Source organism: Malus sylvestris, chromosome 2 (genome assembly GCF_916048215.2).
Source record: "Malus sylvestris chromosome 2, drMalSylv7.2, whole genome shotgun sequence".
Taxonomy (NCBI): Eukaryota; Viridiplantae; Streptophyta; class Magnoliopsida; order Rosales; family Rosaceae; genus Malus; species Malus sylvestris.
This window is the reverse complement of record NC_062261.1, coordinates 34,684,673-34,703,686: the sequence shown is the minus strand read 5'-3', so window position 1 is coordinate 34,703,686 and position 19,014 is coordinate 34,684,673. Positions and strand designations below refer to the sequence as shown.

At 41.0% G+C, this 19,014-nt stretch overlaps 2 protein-coding genes across 3 annotated transcripts; both read left to right on the top strand.

The window, feature by feature from the left end:
- Nucleotides 1-1,859: 1,859 nt before the first annotated feature.
- On the top strand, nt 1,860-7,280 carry LOC126588193 (probable ADP-ribosylation factor GTPase-activating protein AGD11). Of its 2 annotated transcripts, none has more exons than XM_050253262.1 (11): nt 1,860-2,279; nt 2,379-2,458; nt 2,562-2,711; nt 3,342-3,422; nt 4,046-4,130; nt 4,786-4,861; nt 4,966-5,129; nt 5,215-5,437; nt 5,720-5,836; nt 5,928-6,023; nt 6,765-7,280. In XM_050253262.1, exons 3-11 carry the CDS (start codon nt 2,663-2,665, stop codon nt 7,044-7,046), a joined length of 1,173 nt encoding a protein of 390 aa, XP_050109219.1. In that variant the 5' UTR covers nt 1,860-2,279; nt 2,379-2,458; nt 2,562-2,662; the 3' UTR covers nt 7,047-7,280. The 2 variants fall into 2 exon arrangements, with proteins under 2 accessions (XP_050109219.1, XP_050109228.1); XM_050253271.1 differs by having other exon boundaries at nt 1,860-2,295.
- A 10,127-nt stretch (nt 7,281-17,407) lies between these two features.
- On the top strand, nt 17,408-18,746 carry LOC126603431 (long chain acyl-CoA synthetase 4-like). The gene has a single exon (XM_050270278.1). It carries the CDS (start codon nt 17,418-17,420, stop codon nt 18,744-18,746), a length of 1,329 nt encoding a protein of 442 aa, XP_050126235.1. The 5' UTR covers nt 17,408-17,417.
- The last annotated feature ends 268 nt before the right edge of the window (nt 18,747-19,014 follow it).

Genomic DNA, 19,014 nt, shown 5'->3' with positions numbered 1-19,014 from the left:
TCAAATCTTTATGTATATGTTTGTAAATACTTGTCAGAGATTACTCGGTTTAGGACGTGCCTTGAATCATCTCGACAAATTGTGCATGACTTATTCTGCATATGTTGCACCCTCATCTCATTTTTAGTGAATGGGTCATGAGTAACAAGCACCCAAGCCTCAAGCAAAGCAAAGTTTTCTACGATCGATCAAATTGCATTTTCACCTAAAAGTATTTGAGTAGAAAACAAATATAGAAGATTGTAGTAAAAATGAATAGAGTTGTGATAGGGATATGAAGAAGATGGTTGGGTATTTATAAAATAATAATATTAACAAAAGATTCCAGTTTTTTTTTCTATTTTTTTTAATTTTAAAATTGTTTTACCATTAGAATAATCTTGTCAATTGATTTTCGAACTGATTCGAAATCAATGGCCAGAGCGTGCCACGTGTCAAACGATAACATTTTATTTTTTTACTGTTAGAAATCCAACGGTCTAGATCATTTGGCTATTGGAAATCCAACGGTCCAAATCATATGGCTGTTGGAAATCCAACGACCCTCCATTCGCTACATGTCCAAGCGTTGATAAGGAGTTAGTGCTATGCTGTAGTGGGGCCCACCACTGCAGTTTTGTTGGCCCACTTTCCCTTCTTCGCAGGTGTATTACACGTGGTTGACAAAAAAAAAATCATGACTAATGTCAGCACGAGTTTTTGGGGCGCGCAGCGATTGGCCCATCACTTGCCCTTGCTTTATTGGACTATTGGGGAGAGTTTTGGATTGGAGGGCAACATTGTTGCCTTTGCCCTCGGCTTCCACCAACGGGTGGACATGCTCTAAGTTCTTATACAACTTATTTATTTTGGTTATCAGATTAAATAAATCAAAATAAAATATAGACATAATTAAACATTGGTGTATAAAAGACTAAAAAGTGTTTATTTATCATTTTTATTTTGGTTCTTTGCCCATTTTGCATGGCCTTGGTGGAAATGGTTGGCAAGCAAGAGTCGGGCTTTATTGAGGTCCAGTAGGGCTTGTTGCAAAGATTAGCTCCGGAAGGATAAGAATAAGTTATGTAATGGGTTGATTTGATATAAAATTCTCAGACTTATGGGAAATGTTATAGGCTATTAATACAGTCGATAATATTTATTCTTGTACTTGAGGTCTTAAATTTGATCACTGCGTTCTATTCTCTTCTTTCTTCTCTAATCTATTTTGCTATAAAAAATGAGAAGGATTATACATGCATTGGAGCATAGGAGACTCAAGAGTAGGATAAATTTTAGGAAAACTAATGAAAAGAGCTTCAAAATTTTGAGTTTTAATGATAAGGACAAAATAAATGGTAAAATGAATAGTACCAGGTTTGAATTTTTAGTGTAAAAACGTGGTTTTTTGTTAAAGTGAACAGTACCGCGGACTTGTCGTTAAAACTCTCATAAACTTTTTATTGTGCGGGGAACATGGTTTGACACACTAATATAAATATGACCTTGCATACCAAATGTAATAATACAATTAATTAACCACTTGTATTATTATATTTAGTGTTACTGGACCGTATTCTTGTACACTAAAAAATATCTCGAGGACTAAGAGAATCGGTCTCTATCCTAGACGTGTTGTTTCATTTATTTTTTCCTTTATTTATGGTATGAGGCTTCATATTTTGTTTTTGGTAAGACCAAACATAAACATGTTTGCATGTTTCTTGAATTGATAATCAACCACCCAACTACCACGAAATGCTTCATTCCCTAGACTTTTTTTTTTTTTTTCCGGAACAACCCTTGACTTTCTTTTTGCTATTATTGAAAGCAAAGAGACTATTTATTTTAATTTTATTTTATTTCTTTTTGGTAGAAGATACGCCAAACTCTGGTTTTATTTGTTTTCCATGCCAGACTGTTTAGAGGCCATCTTCCTCTTACCACAGTTTAGAGGGTCCATTCTGTCACAGAAAATAAAAATGTGTCTGATTTACCAAGAGAAAAAAAAAAAAAAACCTGTATCTTTGAAATTTAATTAGTATTATTATATACAAAATTAAAGAGATAAAGTAGAAGGATTGAGAAAAATTTGGCATAAACCACATGCCGATCATGGTTTCTATCCTCTTACCCTGAATTTCTGCTTTGACTTCTTCCCAAATTCCACCAAAAAATTATTATTCTTCACATTCTTGGCCCACCCACCATATCTTCCCCCCATTTCTCCTGTGTTTTCCCTCCAATATGCCAAAGTTTTGAGCTTTAATCTGTTTAATGTCAAGGATTTCTCTCAATCTGTGAGAACCCATCTGGGTAGATTTTGTTTAGTGGATTGTTTATGAAATATGTATTTCAATGATCTACTAATTTGTCTAACTTGGCTTTGTTTGATGCAGGGAAGAAATTGAGAAGAGCCCCCTTTTGTTTCAGATTAAAACATATTCTACTCTTCCTTTGCTGCCCTATATTTCAATCTGTAAGAACTAATTTGAATTATTTATTTCATTATCTGTTCTGATTTTTCCTTTAGTTTTTTATGAAATGGATATATTTTTAATTTAATGTGGAATTGGATGCAGAGGAACTGCTGATTGATTAAATGGGTGTCCTCAGAAGGTCGCACTTTTTCATTATTTGGGTCTGAATCATTTTTCATGATTTGGGTCTGAATCATTGGAGGATGGAGATGTCTACCCAGCAAGATAATTCTGTTCCCAACAAAGTCTCAGGTATAAATTTTATTTTTGGAATAAAAAGGCGACCCTAAGCCAATAAGGCTCCCCGCTTTGCGAGAGTTGGGCAACGTCTATCGTAAGTAACTTTACCTTTGCTTTGCAAATAGGTCATTTCGACTACCTTGAACCTGTGACCCTTCGGTTACCAAGGAGCATTGCGCCAAGTCTCGTCTTCAAATTTTATTTTTGGAATGATTTTTAATGTTTGAGAAAATTTGTCATGTAAATTCATTTATTGCTTTCATAAAAATTGAATGAGTTGGAAGGGAATAACATGATTCATGCTCCTAAAGAGGAGAATGTGTGTAAGGTTGAAGAGGATTTATGTGTTTAAATTTTAATGATCACTTGAGTGATTTCAACTGTAATTGTTAAAGAAAAGTAACTTTAGGATACTTTTTCTTGAATGAAACAGATGGTTTCGGTAAGGTCAACATCTTATTTGGGAAAATTTGCTTCTATTCCTCAGCATCTTGACGCTTATATATGGTTTTGATTTTCTTGCTGTCAGCAGTTGTTGATATCAGCATTTCTACGATATAAAACTTGATGAATTTATTGCACTGTGTTGCACAAATGAATTATACTGGGGTTCATTAATGAAAGAACATGTTTCATTTATAGGGTCAGGTTCTTGCCTCTACGATCTCTTATGTTCAGACACGCCGGTTTGGAGATGCCCTAGTGATCGACGTACATTATCTGGTACTTTTTACTTTTTACATCAAACACTTGTTTAGGAATCTGTTTGTGTTCTGACTTTGCCAATATTTTCCTCTTCTTGACATGCTAGTGTAGTTAGCTATTAGTGGCGTGTCACAATTCACTCAATCCATTTGAACTAGATGATACTCAAAAGTTTGTGATGTCAGCCTTTAATAAACAACATGAATTGCTCCAAGCAACATGTCAAATCTTGCCGGTGGTTCAGTTAAGTGCAAAAATGACATATAGTATATAGATAGCTCAGGGAAGATCCAATACCTCCAGTTTCTACTTGTTGCCTCTCATATACCTTCATGGAGATCGGTCAAAATAATGTGCGAAAATGAAGTTCAAATAAAAGGTTTATGATGTAAAAAGTGTTAGTCGGAATGCAGGAGATGCGTCCAGCCTTGGAGAACCCAAGGTGGGATTATAAATATCTAAAAATCATGTAACAATTGAATTAAATCCCAAAAAATGAGTTCTGCATCACCATTCTCTCTAGTCTGTCTGATATAGACATTATTTTTCCGGGTGTTTTTCCTTTTATGGTTGTGGGTCTCGCTGTGATATTGTAATAAGAGCACATCCTATCTTTTGTAACTTTATAGTTCAATGAACAGGTCCACAAGAAAGGCTGGAGATTTTGTTGCACCAATCTGCCAACAGGTCCTGTGCAGATTGTGGAGCTCTAGATCCAAAATGGGTGTGAGTATCATATTTTCATGAAGAGAAAGTTTTGACATCTATCCTGCACCAATTTTAATAAAACTGAAGCGAAAGTTATATAAAGTTATTCCAACCTAAATTTAATAGAACTTGTTTTAATATCTTACCTTGTCGTTTTTCTGTTCACCATTAATTATGTTAATATCTTTACAATCTTCTTTTCATCCTATTGAGCTCAATTTTGAGTTAAGTATATATCACAATGTGGACAGTGCAAATTTCATACATGTTCACGGTTTGAGATGCACTTAGGTGGATTGAAGCAAAATTTGTGATATGAGTAATGAAACATGTTTTTAGAGAATGATGCTTAATGAGTAGTAGTTGTGAATTTGACTATTGATCATACAATTGTTGGCAATATTGATTATCTTTTGCTCAATAATTTGACTATGAGTTTTTCGCAACTTATGAGTTGGATGTTACAACAAGAAACTGTAGGTTTTCAGGGGTACATAATACTGACCATGTGCACAATTATTTGATGTTTTTCAACATGATATTGATGACTAGTAAATGAAATAACTTCATATTTAGAATTTTTGCATCAACCACCTCTTCTTAGATTTACGTAAGTTATGACTGTTTTGGTTGCTTACATTGTATTTTGACTGTACTGATTCGTTCATATCAGATCTTTAACCTTTGGAGTATTTATTTGTATAAAGTGTTCTGGTGTACATAGAAGCCTTGGAGTGCATATTTCGAAGGTGTGGATTATGCAACCTTGTTCTGGATTTACCTAAAAATTGTATGACGCGGAAGTCTGAGTATTGGAATTTGGATATTCTAATCTGATCTGGACATATGATAGGTTGTATCAGTGAAGCTAGATGAATGGACAGATGATGAAGTTGAGATCTTGGCAAGTATGGGAGGAAATACTACTGTAAACAAGAAGTATGAGGCTCGCTTGCCAGAAAATGTCAGCAAACCAAAACCAGATTCTTCTATAGAGGAGCGCTTTTATTTTATTAGGTAGTTCAAGTACAGAACTTTTTTCATTACTTTGTTTTGAAACCTATACGATTCTAAATCTGAGATTTACTTCTTGAATACGCAGGAGAAAATATGAGCTGCTAGACTTCTTGAACTCTGATGAACAGATGTCATGTCCCTTCCCACCTAATAAGAAATCAAACAATTCAACTGTTAGTTCTACCCAAGATAAGAAACAGTATGAGAAACAACCAACGAAACACCGTATTGGTCAGGCATTTCGTAACAGCTGGGGAAGAAAAGATTCTGAACATAAGACCGCAAAGAAGGGCTACTCAATGCCGATGGTAATGGCCTTTCTGTTTGTTTACTGTGTTGTTTTATCTTGTTATTTCTGAATTGTTTTTATGCCCTTAGTCCCTTTGGAGCGAGGGTCTATTCTACATTACCATGCCTATGTTTTCATTATTTGAAAAAAAAAGATAGTTCTTTTTGAAATGCGAACCAGAAATAGTTGTGCCGTAGTTTTAATTCATGACAACCAAAAAGGATAAATTAAAGTTGTTTGAATAAATTTGACATTTTTGTTGGCATGGGTAGAATCTCACTGCTTAATGCGTACGTTATAGGCAGGTATGGTCGAATTTGTTGGACTAATTAAGGTGAATGTGGTTAGAGGAACCAACCTAGTTGTACGGGATATGGTGACAAGTGACCCTTACGTCATCCTTGCATTGGGTCACCAAGTAAGTTTCTTCTACTTAAGCTATTATTTATGAAATGAATCAACATAGTCAATAAACTTAAAATGCAGTTTGCCCTAAATATTTGTTGCAGTCGGTGAAGACGCGTGTCATAAAGAACAACCTTAATCCAGTATGGAATGAGAGCCTGATGCTGTCAATTCCTGATCACATACCTCCTCTAAAAGTGGTAAGTTTTACTTGGTTCCTAAGAAAATACTACGACATCGAGTCCGCAATGCACTCTTTGTTACATTGAAATTCAAACTGCGTATTATAATATCTGCAATTTCATGTGTATCGTGTTGAGATTTCCATTTAATGCAAGACGGTTATATACGTATGGATGCTAAAGATGTGCTCTCTTCATTGCGTAGTGACCTGTTTTATATTTTTGTATGTGTTTTAAGCAGTAAGTTATGCAGACGCAATTTTTTGCATCGTCAGAACTATTTGGCCTACGTTAATAACGTAGTTCATTAGTTGCTCAGATTTGTGAAGTTTTTAACAGGGTAACATTTTCTGGTATTACTATTACAGTTGATAAACTGAAAATGAGTGAAGAAATCCAGTGGATTTGTTCTCCTACAGTGTGCGTACAGAAATTAATCGTTTATTGAGCACTAATGTCAAAGGAAGCGTTTAATAAATATTCAAAACCCTTTTCCCCTTTAGTTTGGGACGGTTGTGAAATTGAATCCCCCAGTGCATGAAATATCCTCTAAATTACAGGAAAGTGTGTAAAACTCATAGCCTACCGTAAGAAACTGATAATGATTCTCTGCTTTTGTTTTTTACTTGATTTATCATTGTTATATGGGCATAATCTACCGTCATACAAGCATTCCCTTAGTTCGATGAAGATGTTTATGTGCTTTACATCTCTGTCTTCGATAAAGTTTTCTAGTAATGTTTTTATCGTTACATTCAGCTGGTATATGACAAAGATACGTTCAAAGCTGATGATTTTATGGGTGAGGCTGAGATTGACATTCAACCTTTGGTGAGTGCTGCCATAGCCTATGAGAAGTCCTCAATCAATGAGCCGGTGCAGCTTGGAAAGTGGGTAGCCAGCAAAGAAAATGCACTTGTAAAAGATGGTGTCATCAACCTAGTAGACGGGGGAGTGAGACAGCAGATCACTCTCAGGCTGCAGAATGTTGAGAGGGGTATACTGGAGATTGAGCTTGAATGTGTGCCTCTTAATCAATAGCCCGCATTGGCCTAGTAAGTTAAAAGGAAATGAAACTTACATGACCTCTATGATGCCGAGGTTTGTAACTCACCACGATAGATGTATGTATGTTATACCGTAGAAGTCATTATATCGATAGCTCTGTCAAGTGAGTCTTGGTTGTATATTGCTGTAGTTTTTTTTCTTTTTAATCTGTAGTTAACAATTTTAGGATTTTCACTTCATGGTATGCAGATGGATTTGATTTTTTTATTTTTCTGGATGAAACTTAAAACGTAGTCCAGTTTGGGAAATTTGGAAATTCATGAATCAACATCTACTTGACTTAAGGAGGGTGTATTTAATTGAGAATTTGAGAGACTTTAATGGATTTATAAATCTATGGATTTTTATGAAGTTTAGGAGGGTGTATTCAATTGAGAATGTCACTCTCCGATCCCAACATACGTCCAGGATCGACACATGACGTCACGAAATACTCGTATATCTCACATACCCCATATCCGGAATATGGCAAATCACAACTCGAGAATCAAATTGCAAAGTAATTTTTCGTTTACTTTATGGATGCATCTAACCTCCTCGTTAGACTGCCTGCGTACTCTCAATAGGGATCAAGCCATTCGTAGTCCACTTATCACAAAATCAGACTTTATTCCACTAAGTTCAAGCAGAAAAGCATAGCATTCCTCAATCATTTATTATAACTTGACAACATGTAATTCCTGAACTCAGGCTACATAACCGACCCCCATGAAAACATGATTTCTTTCCATCCAACATATAAATCATTATGTCTCATCACAATTCCGAACCATCTGTAGACATCGAAATTTCGGTAAAATAAATGTTGATCAATAATTAAAATTTCAATGTTTATGTGTCACATAAATTTTACACATAATATGTGACTAAACGAAAAATCAAAATAAATCGGAAAAGTCATCAAACATGACACGTGTCAACACCTGGCAGAAATGATTTATTTCATCTAATTATTTAAATCCAAAAAAATCAAGTTTTGGAATTCTATAAATAGGAGGCCAAGGCATTCATTTTGGGGGACCAATTCATAACCAATTCACCTCATACCACAACCTTGAAGCTTTGAAACTCAAAAGCTCCCAAGCAAATCCCGAAGGATCAAGAGAGCTCTCTTCGTTCTTCGTCAAATCCTCATTCAAAATCAAGCCCCAACGGCCCTTGAAGAACTTCCACTGATTCAAGATCAAGCCCCGACGACCCTTGAAGAAAGTGTCCATCGTTCATCATTCGTTCATCCCTAGATCAAGCCCCGACGGCCCTTTGGATCCACGACGTCAACAAATTTGCACAACTGTTCATCCCAAGATCAAGCCCCGACGGCCCTTTGGACCAACAACATCAAATCCATCCATTGCAAAGATAGAATCAGAGGCTAAATTTGTAGAAGAGATTGTAACCTCTAAATCATCAATACAAATATTATTTTGTACACGTGTTTCTTGTCTCGTTCATCGCAGGAATTTCCGTGTTTACAAATTTGGCACGCCCAGTGGGACCATCTCTACCTCTCATCTCTATCTTTGAATCCGCAAAAAGCACAAATGGCATCAAAGAAGGCTCAAGTTGTTCTCGCAGCCAATGCAAGGAACAAGAACGTCATCACCGCATGCGGTGTCACTTCGGGCATCACAACTCGAAGCAAGGCAAGAGCTCTTTCTACCGCCTCTTCCACCTCTGCATCAACTCCGCCGAAAGAACAAGAGCACCTGAGGCACGAACCTGTGATCACCCTGGCCTCGCTAAGGGCGCCAAGGAAGGAAAGCCCAAGGAAGTACTCTGGTTTCATGCTTTCCGATGTCGACTCAAGCCGCAACTCAGCCATGCAAGTCATGACTGCTGGAGCGACTTCAATCGATGAGCAGCTGGCTCATATGAATGAAGCAATCACAAGGCTAACACGGATTGTGGAAGAAAAAGACCAACAAATCGCCGCACTCGTCAACCAACTAGATGTAAAGCCCGACGTGAAAATCGAGCAAGGGGATGGTTCAGTAAAGAAGGAAAACGACGAGGATGAAGAGCCTCCGGTGGATAAAATCGATGTGAAGCCGGAGCCAGGCCAAGCAGAGGCACTCATGGGATCTCTTTCTATCCAACAATTGCAAGAGATGATCGCCAGCACCATTAAGGCGCAGTACGAAGGGAGCTCACATACCTCATCATTCTACTCAAAACCCTACTCCAAGAAGATTGATGCCCTAAAGATGCCAATGGGTTATCAACCACCAAAGTTCAAGCAGTTTGATGGAAAAGGAAACCCGAAGCAACATGTCGCACATTTCGTCGAAACCTGCAACAATGCAGGGACGGAAGGAGATTACCTCGCCAAGCAGTTTGTGCGCTCGTTAAAAGGAAATGCCTTTGAGTGGTACACAGACCTGGAGCCCGAATCCATCAACAGCTGGGAACAGTTGGAAAGGGAATTCCTCAACCGCTTCTACAACACCCGTCGCACCGTGAGCATGTTAGAGCTGACAAGCACGAAGCAATGGAGGGATGAGCCAGTCGTGAACTACATCAACCGATGGCGCAATCTGAGCCTCGATTGCAAGGACAGGCTCTCGGAGATCTCTTCGATTGAGATGTGCGTCCAAGGCATGCAATGGGGGTTACACTATATCCTTCAAGGCATCAAACCACGGACATTTGAAGAGTTAGCCACCCGTGCCCATGACATGGAGCTAAGTATTGCCCATCACGGGAAGAAATAGCCGATCACCGACTTCAAGAAGGATAAGGTGTTCTCCCCAAATGTAGACAAGACTGGGAAGAAACCCCCCAAGGAAGCGTTCACCATCAGCACTGCGCCCGTCAAGACCGCCTCCTCGCCTATCAAGATCTCCTCCAAAACTAAAGCAAATGAGATAAAGAAAAGTGAGCCTCCCCGCACCCAAGAAAGGTACAAAAGCACCTTGAGGGAATTGGAGCAGAAGGTATACCCTTTTCCTGATTCAGACATGGATGCAATGTTAGACGATTTGCTAGAAAAGAAGGTAATCGAGCTACCCGAATGCAAGCGGCCTGAAGAAATGAATCGCATAAACGATCCTAAATACTGCAAGTACCATCGAATCGTGAGCCATCTTGTGGGTAAATGCTTCGTCCTCAAAGAGCTCATCATGAAGCTAGCACAACAAGGGCGAATCGAGCTCGACCTCGAAGACACGGCCGTGACACATACTACTACAATTGCATTTGGAACTTTCGATCCCGTGCCTCTCCAAGTAGCACTTGACCATTCCTATCAATGTTCAAGTTACATGATACCTTCTGCGCAACCATCACCGGGGGCAAACGAACAAGATGCACATGCCGATGATGAAGAAGGATGGACATTGGTGACCTACAAAAAAATAAGGAAACCAAAACCACAAGCCATAAGACAAAAGGTGGAACAAGTGAGAAAGCACCATCCCCGCAACAGTAGGAAGCCCAAAAGAAACGTAAAAGTTGATAAGCCAATGTATGCTGGGGAACCTATGGAGCAAGAGCCACGCATTCCTATCTCATTGCACGAGTACTTCCCGAATGACTTCTTCCAACAGTGCACTATCGTTGCATGCCACATGGTCGAAGTAGAAATAGAAGAACCTTCAAAAGGCAAAGATATCACCACTGATGGAGAAAAAACTCTCACTCTCGAAGAAGGTCTGCCAACATACTTTAGCATTGAGGAAACGCTGTGATTACCAAAGAAGATGCGAATAGCATTAGCAGCGGTCTTGGAAAGTCCCAATGACCACGAAGTGCAAGAAAGCAAGAACAAAGGCTTCAAGCTTCGGCCACATGAATATGCCACATGCTGTGCCATCGAGGACATAATCCATTTCACCGACGACGACTTGCTGCTAGGATCCAAGCCTCACAACCGTCATCTCTTCGTCTCTGGGTACGTAAGGGAGCACAAAGTCAATCGCATGCTTGTGGATGGTGGATCAGCCATAAACATCATGCCAAAGTCAACAACGACTACAATCGGCATCAAGGCGGATGAACTGTCCTTAAGTCGTCTACTAATCCAAGGTTTTAATCAAGGAAGACAAAAAGCAATGGGCATGATCCGAGTAGAGATGACTATTGGTGAACTCAAGTCAAGCACGATATTCCACGTGATTGATGCAAGAACTTTCTACGGCTTGCTCTTAGGAAGGCCTTGGATCCATGCAAATGGAGTAGTACCGTCCACCCTTCACCAATGCTTGAAATTCTACCGAGAAGGAGTGAAGGTGATCTATGGCGACACCAAACCATTCACTGAAGCCGAATCACATTTCGCAGACGCCAAGTTCTACATGGATGAAAACATGGTGCTCGAAGCTCTTCCAAAAGAGATCAAATCCACGGGTAAAGCAACACCTAAAAAGCAGGAGTGGCAAGCCATGCCCAAGAAGCAAGAAGAAGAAGCCATGTCGTCTTCAAGCAAGAACGATGATGAGCTTGCTAAACCTGCAACAACCAAAGGGAGTAGGACGCTCTCAAATGTACTAAACACACCCATTTTCCGATACATCCCGATGTCAAGAAGAAAGAATGGTCAATCCCCATTTGAAACCGAAGCAAGCAAAGCCGATGCACAACGGTACATGGATAATGTAAAGTTGCTCAAGACAAATGCAGTTCTACCTCTGACACAGCTAAGCAACGCTAAGGTTGCAAGATTACCACAAGGCTTCGTAAAAGCTCTACCAAAGAGAGCGGAACCAAGTTTTCTCCCAACCAAGAGGACTGAAGAAGGTTTTGATCCGAACGCCTACAAACTCATGTCAAAAGCTGGGTACGACTTCGCTTCTTCTTCGAATCCTGGAAAAAAGGTTTCAAACATCGTCAACAATAAAGAACGTGACCTCACCGAGACTCAAAAGAAGTTGAAGAAGCATGGTTACGGAGTTAACAACAACAAAGCTGGACTTGGCTTCACACCAAATGCACCCGTGAAGATTTCAAGCAAAGCGAAAAATGCTAGCACTCAACACATTAGCATAAGCATTGAACAAGATCGAGAGGAGCCTAAATCCACCCCTCAAACGCCAATTTTCAATAGGATGAAACGTTCAAGACCCAGAACGTCAGCCCTTGATCACATTGGTGGTCAAAACCGAACCTCCGTCTTCAAGAGGCTTAACAGGCCAACATCTCGAAGCTCTATTTTTTAAAGGTTGTCAAAACCTAATAAGCAAAGCACCACGGCTAGCTCTCCTCCTCGTCAATCAGCTTTGGAAAGACTTGAAGACAACATGAAGTTTTCTGGAAATAGGGAAACAACGTCAAAGGAAGAAAAGCTCAACAGGCTAGCAGGAAAAGGCGATATTCGAAGCTCGATTCCTTCAAGGATGAAGCGTCAAGCAATCTTGGAGGTTGACGCAAATGGACCACTGATAGTAAGAAGGCGCACCATCATCCATACTGGACAATCTGCATACCAACAAACCCAAGAGGACGACACTAAAAAGGAAGTCCAAGATGTCTTCCACATTACGATCCAAGAAGGCAAAGAAGACGAGACCCCTGAAGAAGATGTCACTGCTGCACCACCACAACTTGAGGATGGGGGGGCAAGCCACGGTTGACGATCTTAAGGAGCTTAACTTGGGCACAAAAGAGGAGCAAAAACCTATCTTTGTAAGTGCACTGCTAAGAACAGACGAGATAGATGAGTACTACCAACTGCTATAAGAGTACAAAGACGTCTTTGCCTAGACTTACAAAGAAATGCCCGGCCTTGACCCTGTCATCGCTGTGCATCATCTTGCAGTCAAGCCTGGAACACGACCAATAAAGCAAACTCAAAGGCGCTATCGATCCGAGCTCATTCCACAAATCGAGGCAGAGATTGACAAGCTAATCGAAGCAGGATTCATTCGAGAGGTGCAATACCCCAAGTGGATCTCCAACATCGTCATCGTCCTTAAGAAATCTGGACAAATACGTGTTTGCGTAGACTTCCGGGACCTCAACGACGCTTGTCCGAATGACGACTTCCCCTTGCCAATCATCGAAATCATGGTGGACGCAACCACTGGCCACGAGGCACTGTCATTCATGGACGGCTCTTCTGGATACAATCAAATTCGTATGGCTCTCGAAGACGAGGAACTAACAGCATTCCGCATTCCAAAAGGTATTTACTGTTACAAGGTGATGCCCTTTGGTCTAAAGAACGCTGGAGCTACATATCAACGAGCAATGCAGAAAATCTTCAATGACATGCTACACAAAAACGTAGAATGTTATGTGGACGATGTGGTGGTCAAAACAAAGAAAAGATCAGATCACTTGAAGGATTTACGAGTAGTGTTCGAAAGGCTGCGAAAATACAACCTCAAGATGAACCCGTTAAAATGTGCGTTTGGCGTCACCTCTGGAAAGTTCCTCGGCTTCATTGTCAAGCACCGTGGTATTGAAGTGGACCAATCAAAAATCAAGGCCATTCAAAGCATGCCTGAGCCAAGAAACCTGCACGAGCTGAAAAGTCTACAAGGACGGTTAGCCTTCATCAGACGCTTCATCTCTAACCTTGCAGGGCGTTGTCAACCGTTCAGTCGACTCATGAAGAAGGATGTTCCATTTGTATGGGACGAAGCATGCCACAATGCTTTTGAAAGCATAAAAAAGTATTTGTCAAGTCCACCTGTCTTGGGGGCGCATGTGCCCGGGAAACCACTCATATTGTACATCGCCGCTCAGGAAAGTTCAGTTGGAGCACTCTTGGCGCAAGAGAATGAATCCCAGAAAGAAGAAGCGCTTTACTACCTCAGCCGAACCCTCACCGGCGCCGAGTTGAACTACTCCCCAATAGAAAAGATGTGCCTTGCCTTGGTGTTCGCCATCCAGAAACTCAGGCATTACATGCATGCTTACACCATCCACTTGGTTGCTTAAGCTGACCCGGTCAAATACGTCATGTCCAAACCCGTCTTGACAGGCCGACTCGCTAAATGGGCGCTGCTTCTTAACCAATATGAGATCATCTACGTCCCAGCTAAAGCTGTAAAGGGACAAACGCTGACAGACTTTTTTGCTGATCACCCAATCCCAGCTGATTGGAAAATCTCAGACGACTTGCCTGACGAGGAAGTGTTCTACATTGACATATTCCTGACATGGACGATGTTCTTCGACGGATCTGCACGAGCAGACGGAGCGGGGGCATGAGTAGTATTCATGTCGCCACAAAGGCATATATTACCTTATTCCTTTCAACTAAGCGAATTATGCTCCAACAATGTCGCTGAGTACCAAACACTGATCATCGGACTCCAAATGGCGATCAATATGGGAATCACAGCCCTTGTGATATTTGGCGACTCCAAGCTCATAATCAATCAACTCTTAACTGAATATGAGGTGAAGAAAGATGATCTCATCCCATACTTTCGGCTGGCAACTCAACTGCTACAAGAGTTTGAGACTGTGACACTAGAGCATGTGCCAAGAAAAGAAAATCAAATGGCAGACGCTCTTGCCAACCTAGCCTCAAGCATGACATTAGGAGAAGATGAAGCTGCAAACGTGCCAGTCTGCCAAAGATGGGTGATCCCCCTCGTCACTGAAATGCTACTAGATGATACAAATGTCATCTCAGTACTTCCAGTCGATGTTGAAGAGTGGAGACAACCGCTAATCGATTACTTAGAGCATGGAAAACTTCCAGATGATCCTAGACACCGCTCCGAAATACGTCGACAAGCACATCGCTTCCTCTATTACAAAGAAACACTCTACCGACGCTCTTTCGAAGGAGTACTTCTGAGATGCCTAGGTGAGGAAGAAGTTAATCAAGCCATGGAAGAAGCACACTCAGGCGTATGCGGAGCGCATCAATCTGGACCAAAGCTACATTTCCAGCTCAAAAGAATGGGTTACTACTGGCCAAGCATGGTGAAGGACTGCTTGGAATATGCCAAAAGGTGCCAAGCCTGCCAATTCCACGCAAACTTCATACACCAACCACCTAAGCCATTATACCCTACAGCTGCTTCATGGCCATTCGATGCATGGGGATTGGACGTCGTAGGACCAATTACTCCAAAATCATCTGCAGGAGAAGCTTACATCCTAGCTGCAACAGATTACTTCTCCAAATGGGCTGAAGCCATACCACTAAGGGAAGTAAAGAAGGAAACTGTCGTCCGTTTCATCAAGGAGCACATCATCCACCAATATGGGGTGCCTCGCTACATCATCACTGATAACGGAAAGCAATTCTCCAACCGACTCGTGGATGAGCTATGTGAGAAATACAAGTTCAAGCAGCATAAGTCTTCCATGTATCATGCCCCGGCCAACGGTCTTGCAGAAGCATTCAACAAACATTGTGAAATCTCTTAAAGAAAGTGATCGGCCGAACAAAGAGAGACTGGCACGAAAGAATAAGCGAAGCACTTTGGGCATATCGGACGACATATAGGACTCCTACCCAAGCTACGCCTTATTCTCTTGTATATGGCGTGGAAGCTGTTCTACCGCTCGAAAGTCAAATCCCCTCACTGAGAATGGCTATACAAGAAGGCTTGACTGAGAAGGAGAATGCAAAGTTGCGCCTTCAAGAGTTGGAAGCACTCGACGAAAGAAGGCTCGAAGCTCAACAACACTTGGAATGCTACCAAGCACGGCTATCCAAGGCATTCAACAAGAAGGTCCGCCCAAGGTCTTTCCAAACTGGAGATCTCGTCCTCGCATTGCGTAGGCCTATCATCACAACTCACAAGACGAAAAGCAAGTTCACATCAAAGTGGGATGGACCATACGTAATACAAGAGGTTTACACCAACGGCGCCTACTTAATCATGGCAGAAGACGGCTTGAAGATTGGCCCTCTCAATGGAAGATTCTTGAAGCGCTACTACCCCTAAAAGGCCACAACCAAAGCTCCTGGCCCGCAAGAGCATAAACTGTGTACGACAAAATCATCAGAAAAAAAAATGCATTTGAACTACGTTTTGACTTGATCTCTTCCTTGGAGGGGTACGTAGGCAGCTCGAACATTAAATTTCGAGTTCAGTCACATCAAAATAAAAAAAAAATGTTTTATTAATGAAAGTCAATTTCATTACAAGAAAGAAAAAATACATATGTGATTACTATGTATTTAAAAAAAATAAAATAAAAAATAAAAAATAAATAAAATAAAATAAAATAAAATAATAATAATAATAATAAATAAATTAAAAAAAAGAGATAAATAAGTGTTTCATTGATGAAGGTCAATTTTATTACAAATTTATTTTGTTTTAAAAAAAATAAAAAAAAAATAAAAAAATAAAAATTGCAATTTTCTTTGTACGCAATTAAATTACAGTTTCTTCGAAAAAAAAAATGAATACATATGTTATTATGTATTTACCAAAAAAAAAAAATATATATATATATATATACAGATTCCTTTTATATACATGCATATATATATATATATATGACATCTATCCAGCCCAGCTGGTATATCCAAACCCAAATCAAAATCCAAACCCCAGTAAGGTGAATAGTAGTATGTTTTATCCCAACTACTCCACTCTGCTGTTACCTGTACCATCTTCCACAAATTTGACCGCATTGACGTCAGCTGGTGGGGCTTTATTGTCACTTGCTTTTCCTTCTCCTTCTTCCGCTGCAGCAGCTGGCAGCTGGGGTCCTATCGATCCATTGTTGTTTCATCGCCCTCTTCCGATTCAGTCGACAACGACGTCCACCCAGATCACTACCACTCCGGCCATTTGTGGGTTTTCTGGTTTGCCCTTATTCCCACCAGAAAAGACTCCTCCTTCGAATCCTACTACCGCTGCTACTACAATTTCCGCCATGGAAGACGGCTCCTCTGCCGCCACGGGATGGATAGACGGGATCATAAAGGACCTCATCCACAGCTCCACCAACGTCCCCATCCCCCAGCTCATTCACAATGTTAGGGAGATTATCTTCCCTTGCAACCCCAGCCTCGCGGCACTCCTCTGGTACAGACTCCGGTCCATATCCGACCCGCCGCCTCCTCTCTGCCTTCTCTCCACCTTAAACCCGTCTCTGCCACCAAGGGCTCCAAAATCAGATGCCGGAATTGAAACAGTTGCGACGGCGGCGCCAATCTCCTGCATCCACAATTCACCCGAACCCCACCTACTAGATGTGGTGTGCACACCCACAACCGCAAAACCACCACCCAAAAAACCAAAGTGAAAATCCCCAAAGCCTTCCTTTTGTGGTCCTCTCCTTTCTGCGTTTTCCTGACTCAGTGACTCAGTGAACTCGTCTTCGTCTACAAGTAAAAAAACACCACTTGCGACCGGCAGAGCCTCTGAAATCATTTACAGATAGAGAGGGGGTGCTCCGCGCGATCCGACTGTGATTTGAGAAATGGCGGCGACGAAGTACAAGTATCTGGTAGAAGTGGAGAAGGCCAAGGAGGCCAAGGACGGCAAGCCGTCGCAGGGACCTGTGTACCGGAGCCTGTTCGCCAAGGATGGCTTTCCACCTGCGATTTCCGGAATGGACAGTTGCTGGGATGTTTTCCGCAGGTCAGTAGAGAAAAATCCCAGAAACCCCATGCTTGGTCGTCGGGAGATTGTGAATGGGAAGGCTGGTAAATATGTGTGGCTAACTTATAAGGAAGTGTATGACATGGTAGTCAAAGTTGGAAATGCCATGCGCGGTTGTGGTGTGGTTGAAGGAGACAAGTGTGGTATATATGGTGTCAACTGCCCAGAATGGATTATGAGCATGGAGGCTTGCAATGCTCATGGACTCTATTGCGTGCCTTTATATGACACTCTAGGTGCTGGTGCTGTGGAATTTATCATATGCCATGTTGAAGTTTCAATTGCTTTTGCTGAAGAAAAGAAGATACCTGAGCTGTTGAAAATATTTCCTGGTGCGACAAAATATCTGAAAACACTTGTGAGCTTTGGCAATGTTACACCTGAACAAGAGGAAACACTCAGGCAGTATGGAGTGACGTTATATTCATGGAGTGAATTTCTGCAATTGGGAGAGAATAAAGAGTATGACCTTCCAGTAAAAAAAAAGAAAAGTGATATCTGCACTATAATGTATACTAGTGGAACAACTGGTGACCCCAAGGGAGTACTAATATCCAATGAAAGCATCATTACTCTTCTGGCTGGGGTGAAGCGTTTGCTAGAAAGTGTAAATGAACAGCTCAGTGAGGAGGATGTATATCTTTCATTTCTTCCCCTGGCACATATCTTCGAACGGGTGATTGAGGAGTTATTTATCTGGACTGGCGCCCAAATAGGGTTTTGGCATGGGGATGTCAAATTATTAACTGAAGACATTGGGGAGTTAAAACCGACTATCTTCTGTGCTGTTCCACGTGTGTTAGACAGAATCTACGCAGGCTTGACACAGAAGATTTCATCAGGCGGCTTTCTGAAAAAGACCTTGTTCAATGTTGCATATTCATACAAGTATCATAACATGCAAAATGGCCATGGGCATGTACAGGCGTCTCCAATTGCTGACAAAGTTGTGTTTAGTAAGGTAAAGCAAGGATTGGGCGGTAGTGGTGGAGCTTCTTCCTCTGTACCTCCGCCATGGTTGCTGCCTTTGAATGAGATTGACAAAACCAAAGTTTTTCAACTCACACCCAAAGGCCTTCTCTCCGTCCGTAACAAACAACAACGACGAAGAACTTCAATAAACCGTCGTCAAACGACTAGCTGGTAGTGAAGCTCAATGCCTTGCATTCTACCTCAAGCTCCAGCTACTTCTGCACCTCCGCCATGGCTGCTGCTTTTGAATGTGATTGACAAAACCAAAGTTTGTCAACTCACACCCAAAGGCATTCTCTCCGTCCGTGACAAACAACAACGAAGAACTTCAATAAACCGCCGTCAAACGACTAGCCGGTCATGAAGCCTCGACTGCAGCTCACCGTCCGTCGAGTTCCATCCCTACAAAGCACCATATATAAAGAAAAAAAAAATAATAATAA

Coding starts and splice junctions, on each gene's coding strand:
- LOC126588193 (XM_050253262.1), top strand. CDS start 2,663: ATGGAGATGTCTACCCAGCAAGATAATTCTGTTCCCAACAAAGTCTCA. Junction 2,712..3,341: donor TGTTCCCAACAAAGTCTCAG/GTATAAATTTTA, acceptor TTTCATTTATAG/GGTCAGGTTCTTGCCTCTAC. Junction 4,131..4,785: donor GCTCTAGATCCAAAATGGGT/GTGAGTATCATA, acceptor CGTTCATATCAG/ATCTTTAACCTTTGGAGTAT.
- LOC126603431 (XM_050270278.1), top strand. CDS start 17,418: ATGGCGGCGACGAAGTACAAGTATCTGGTAGAAGTGGAGAAGGCCAAG.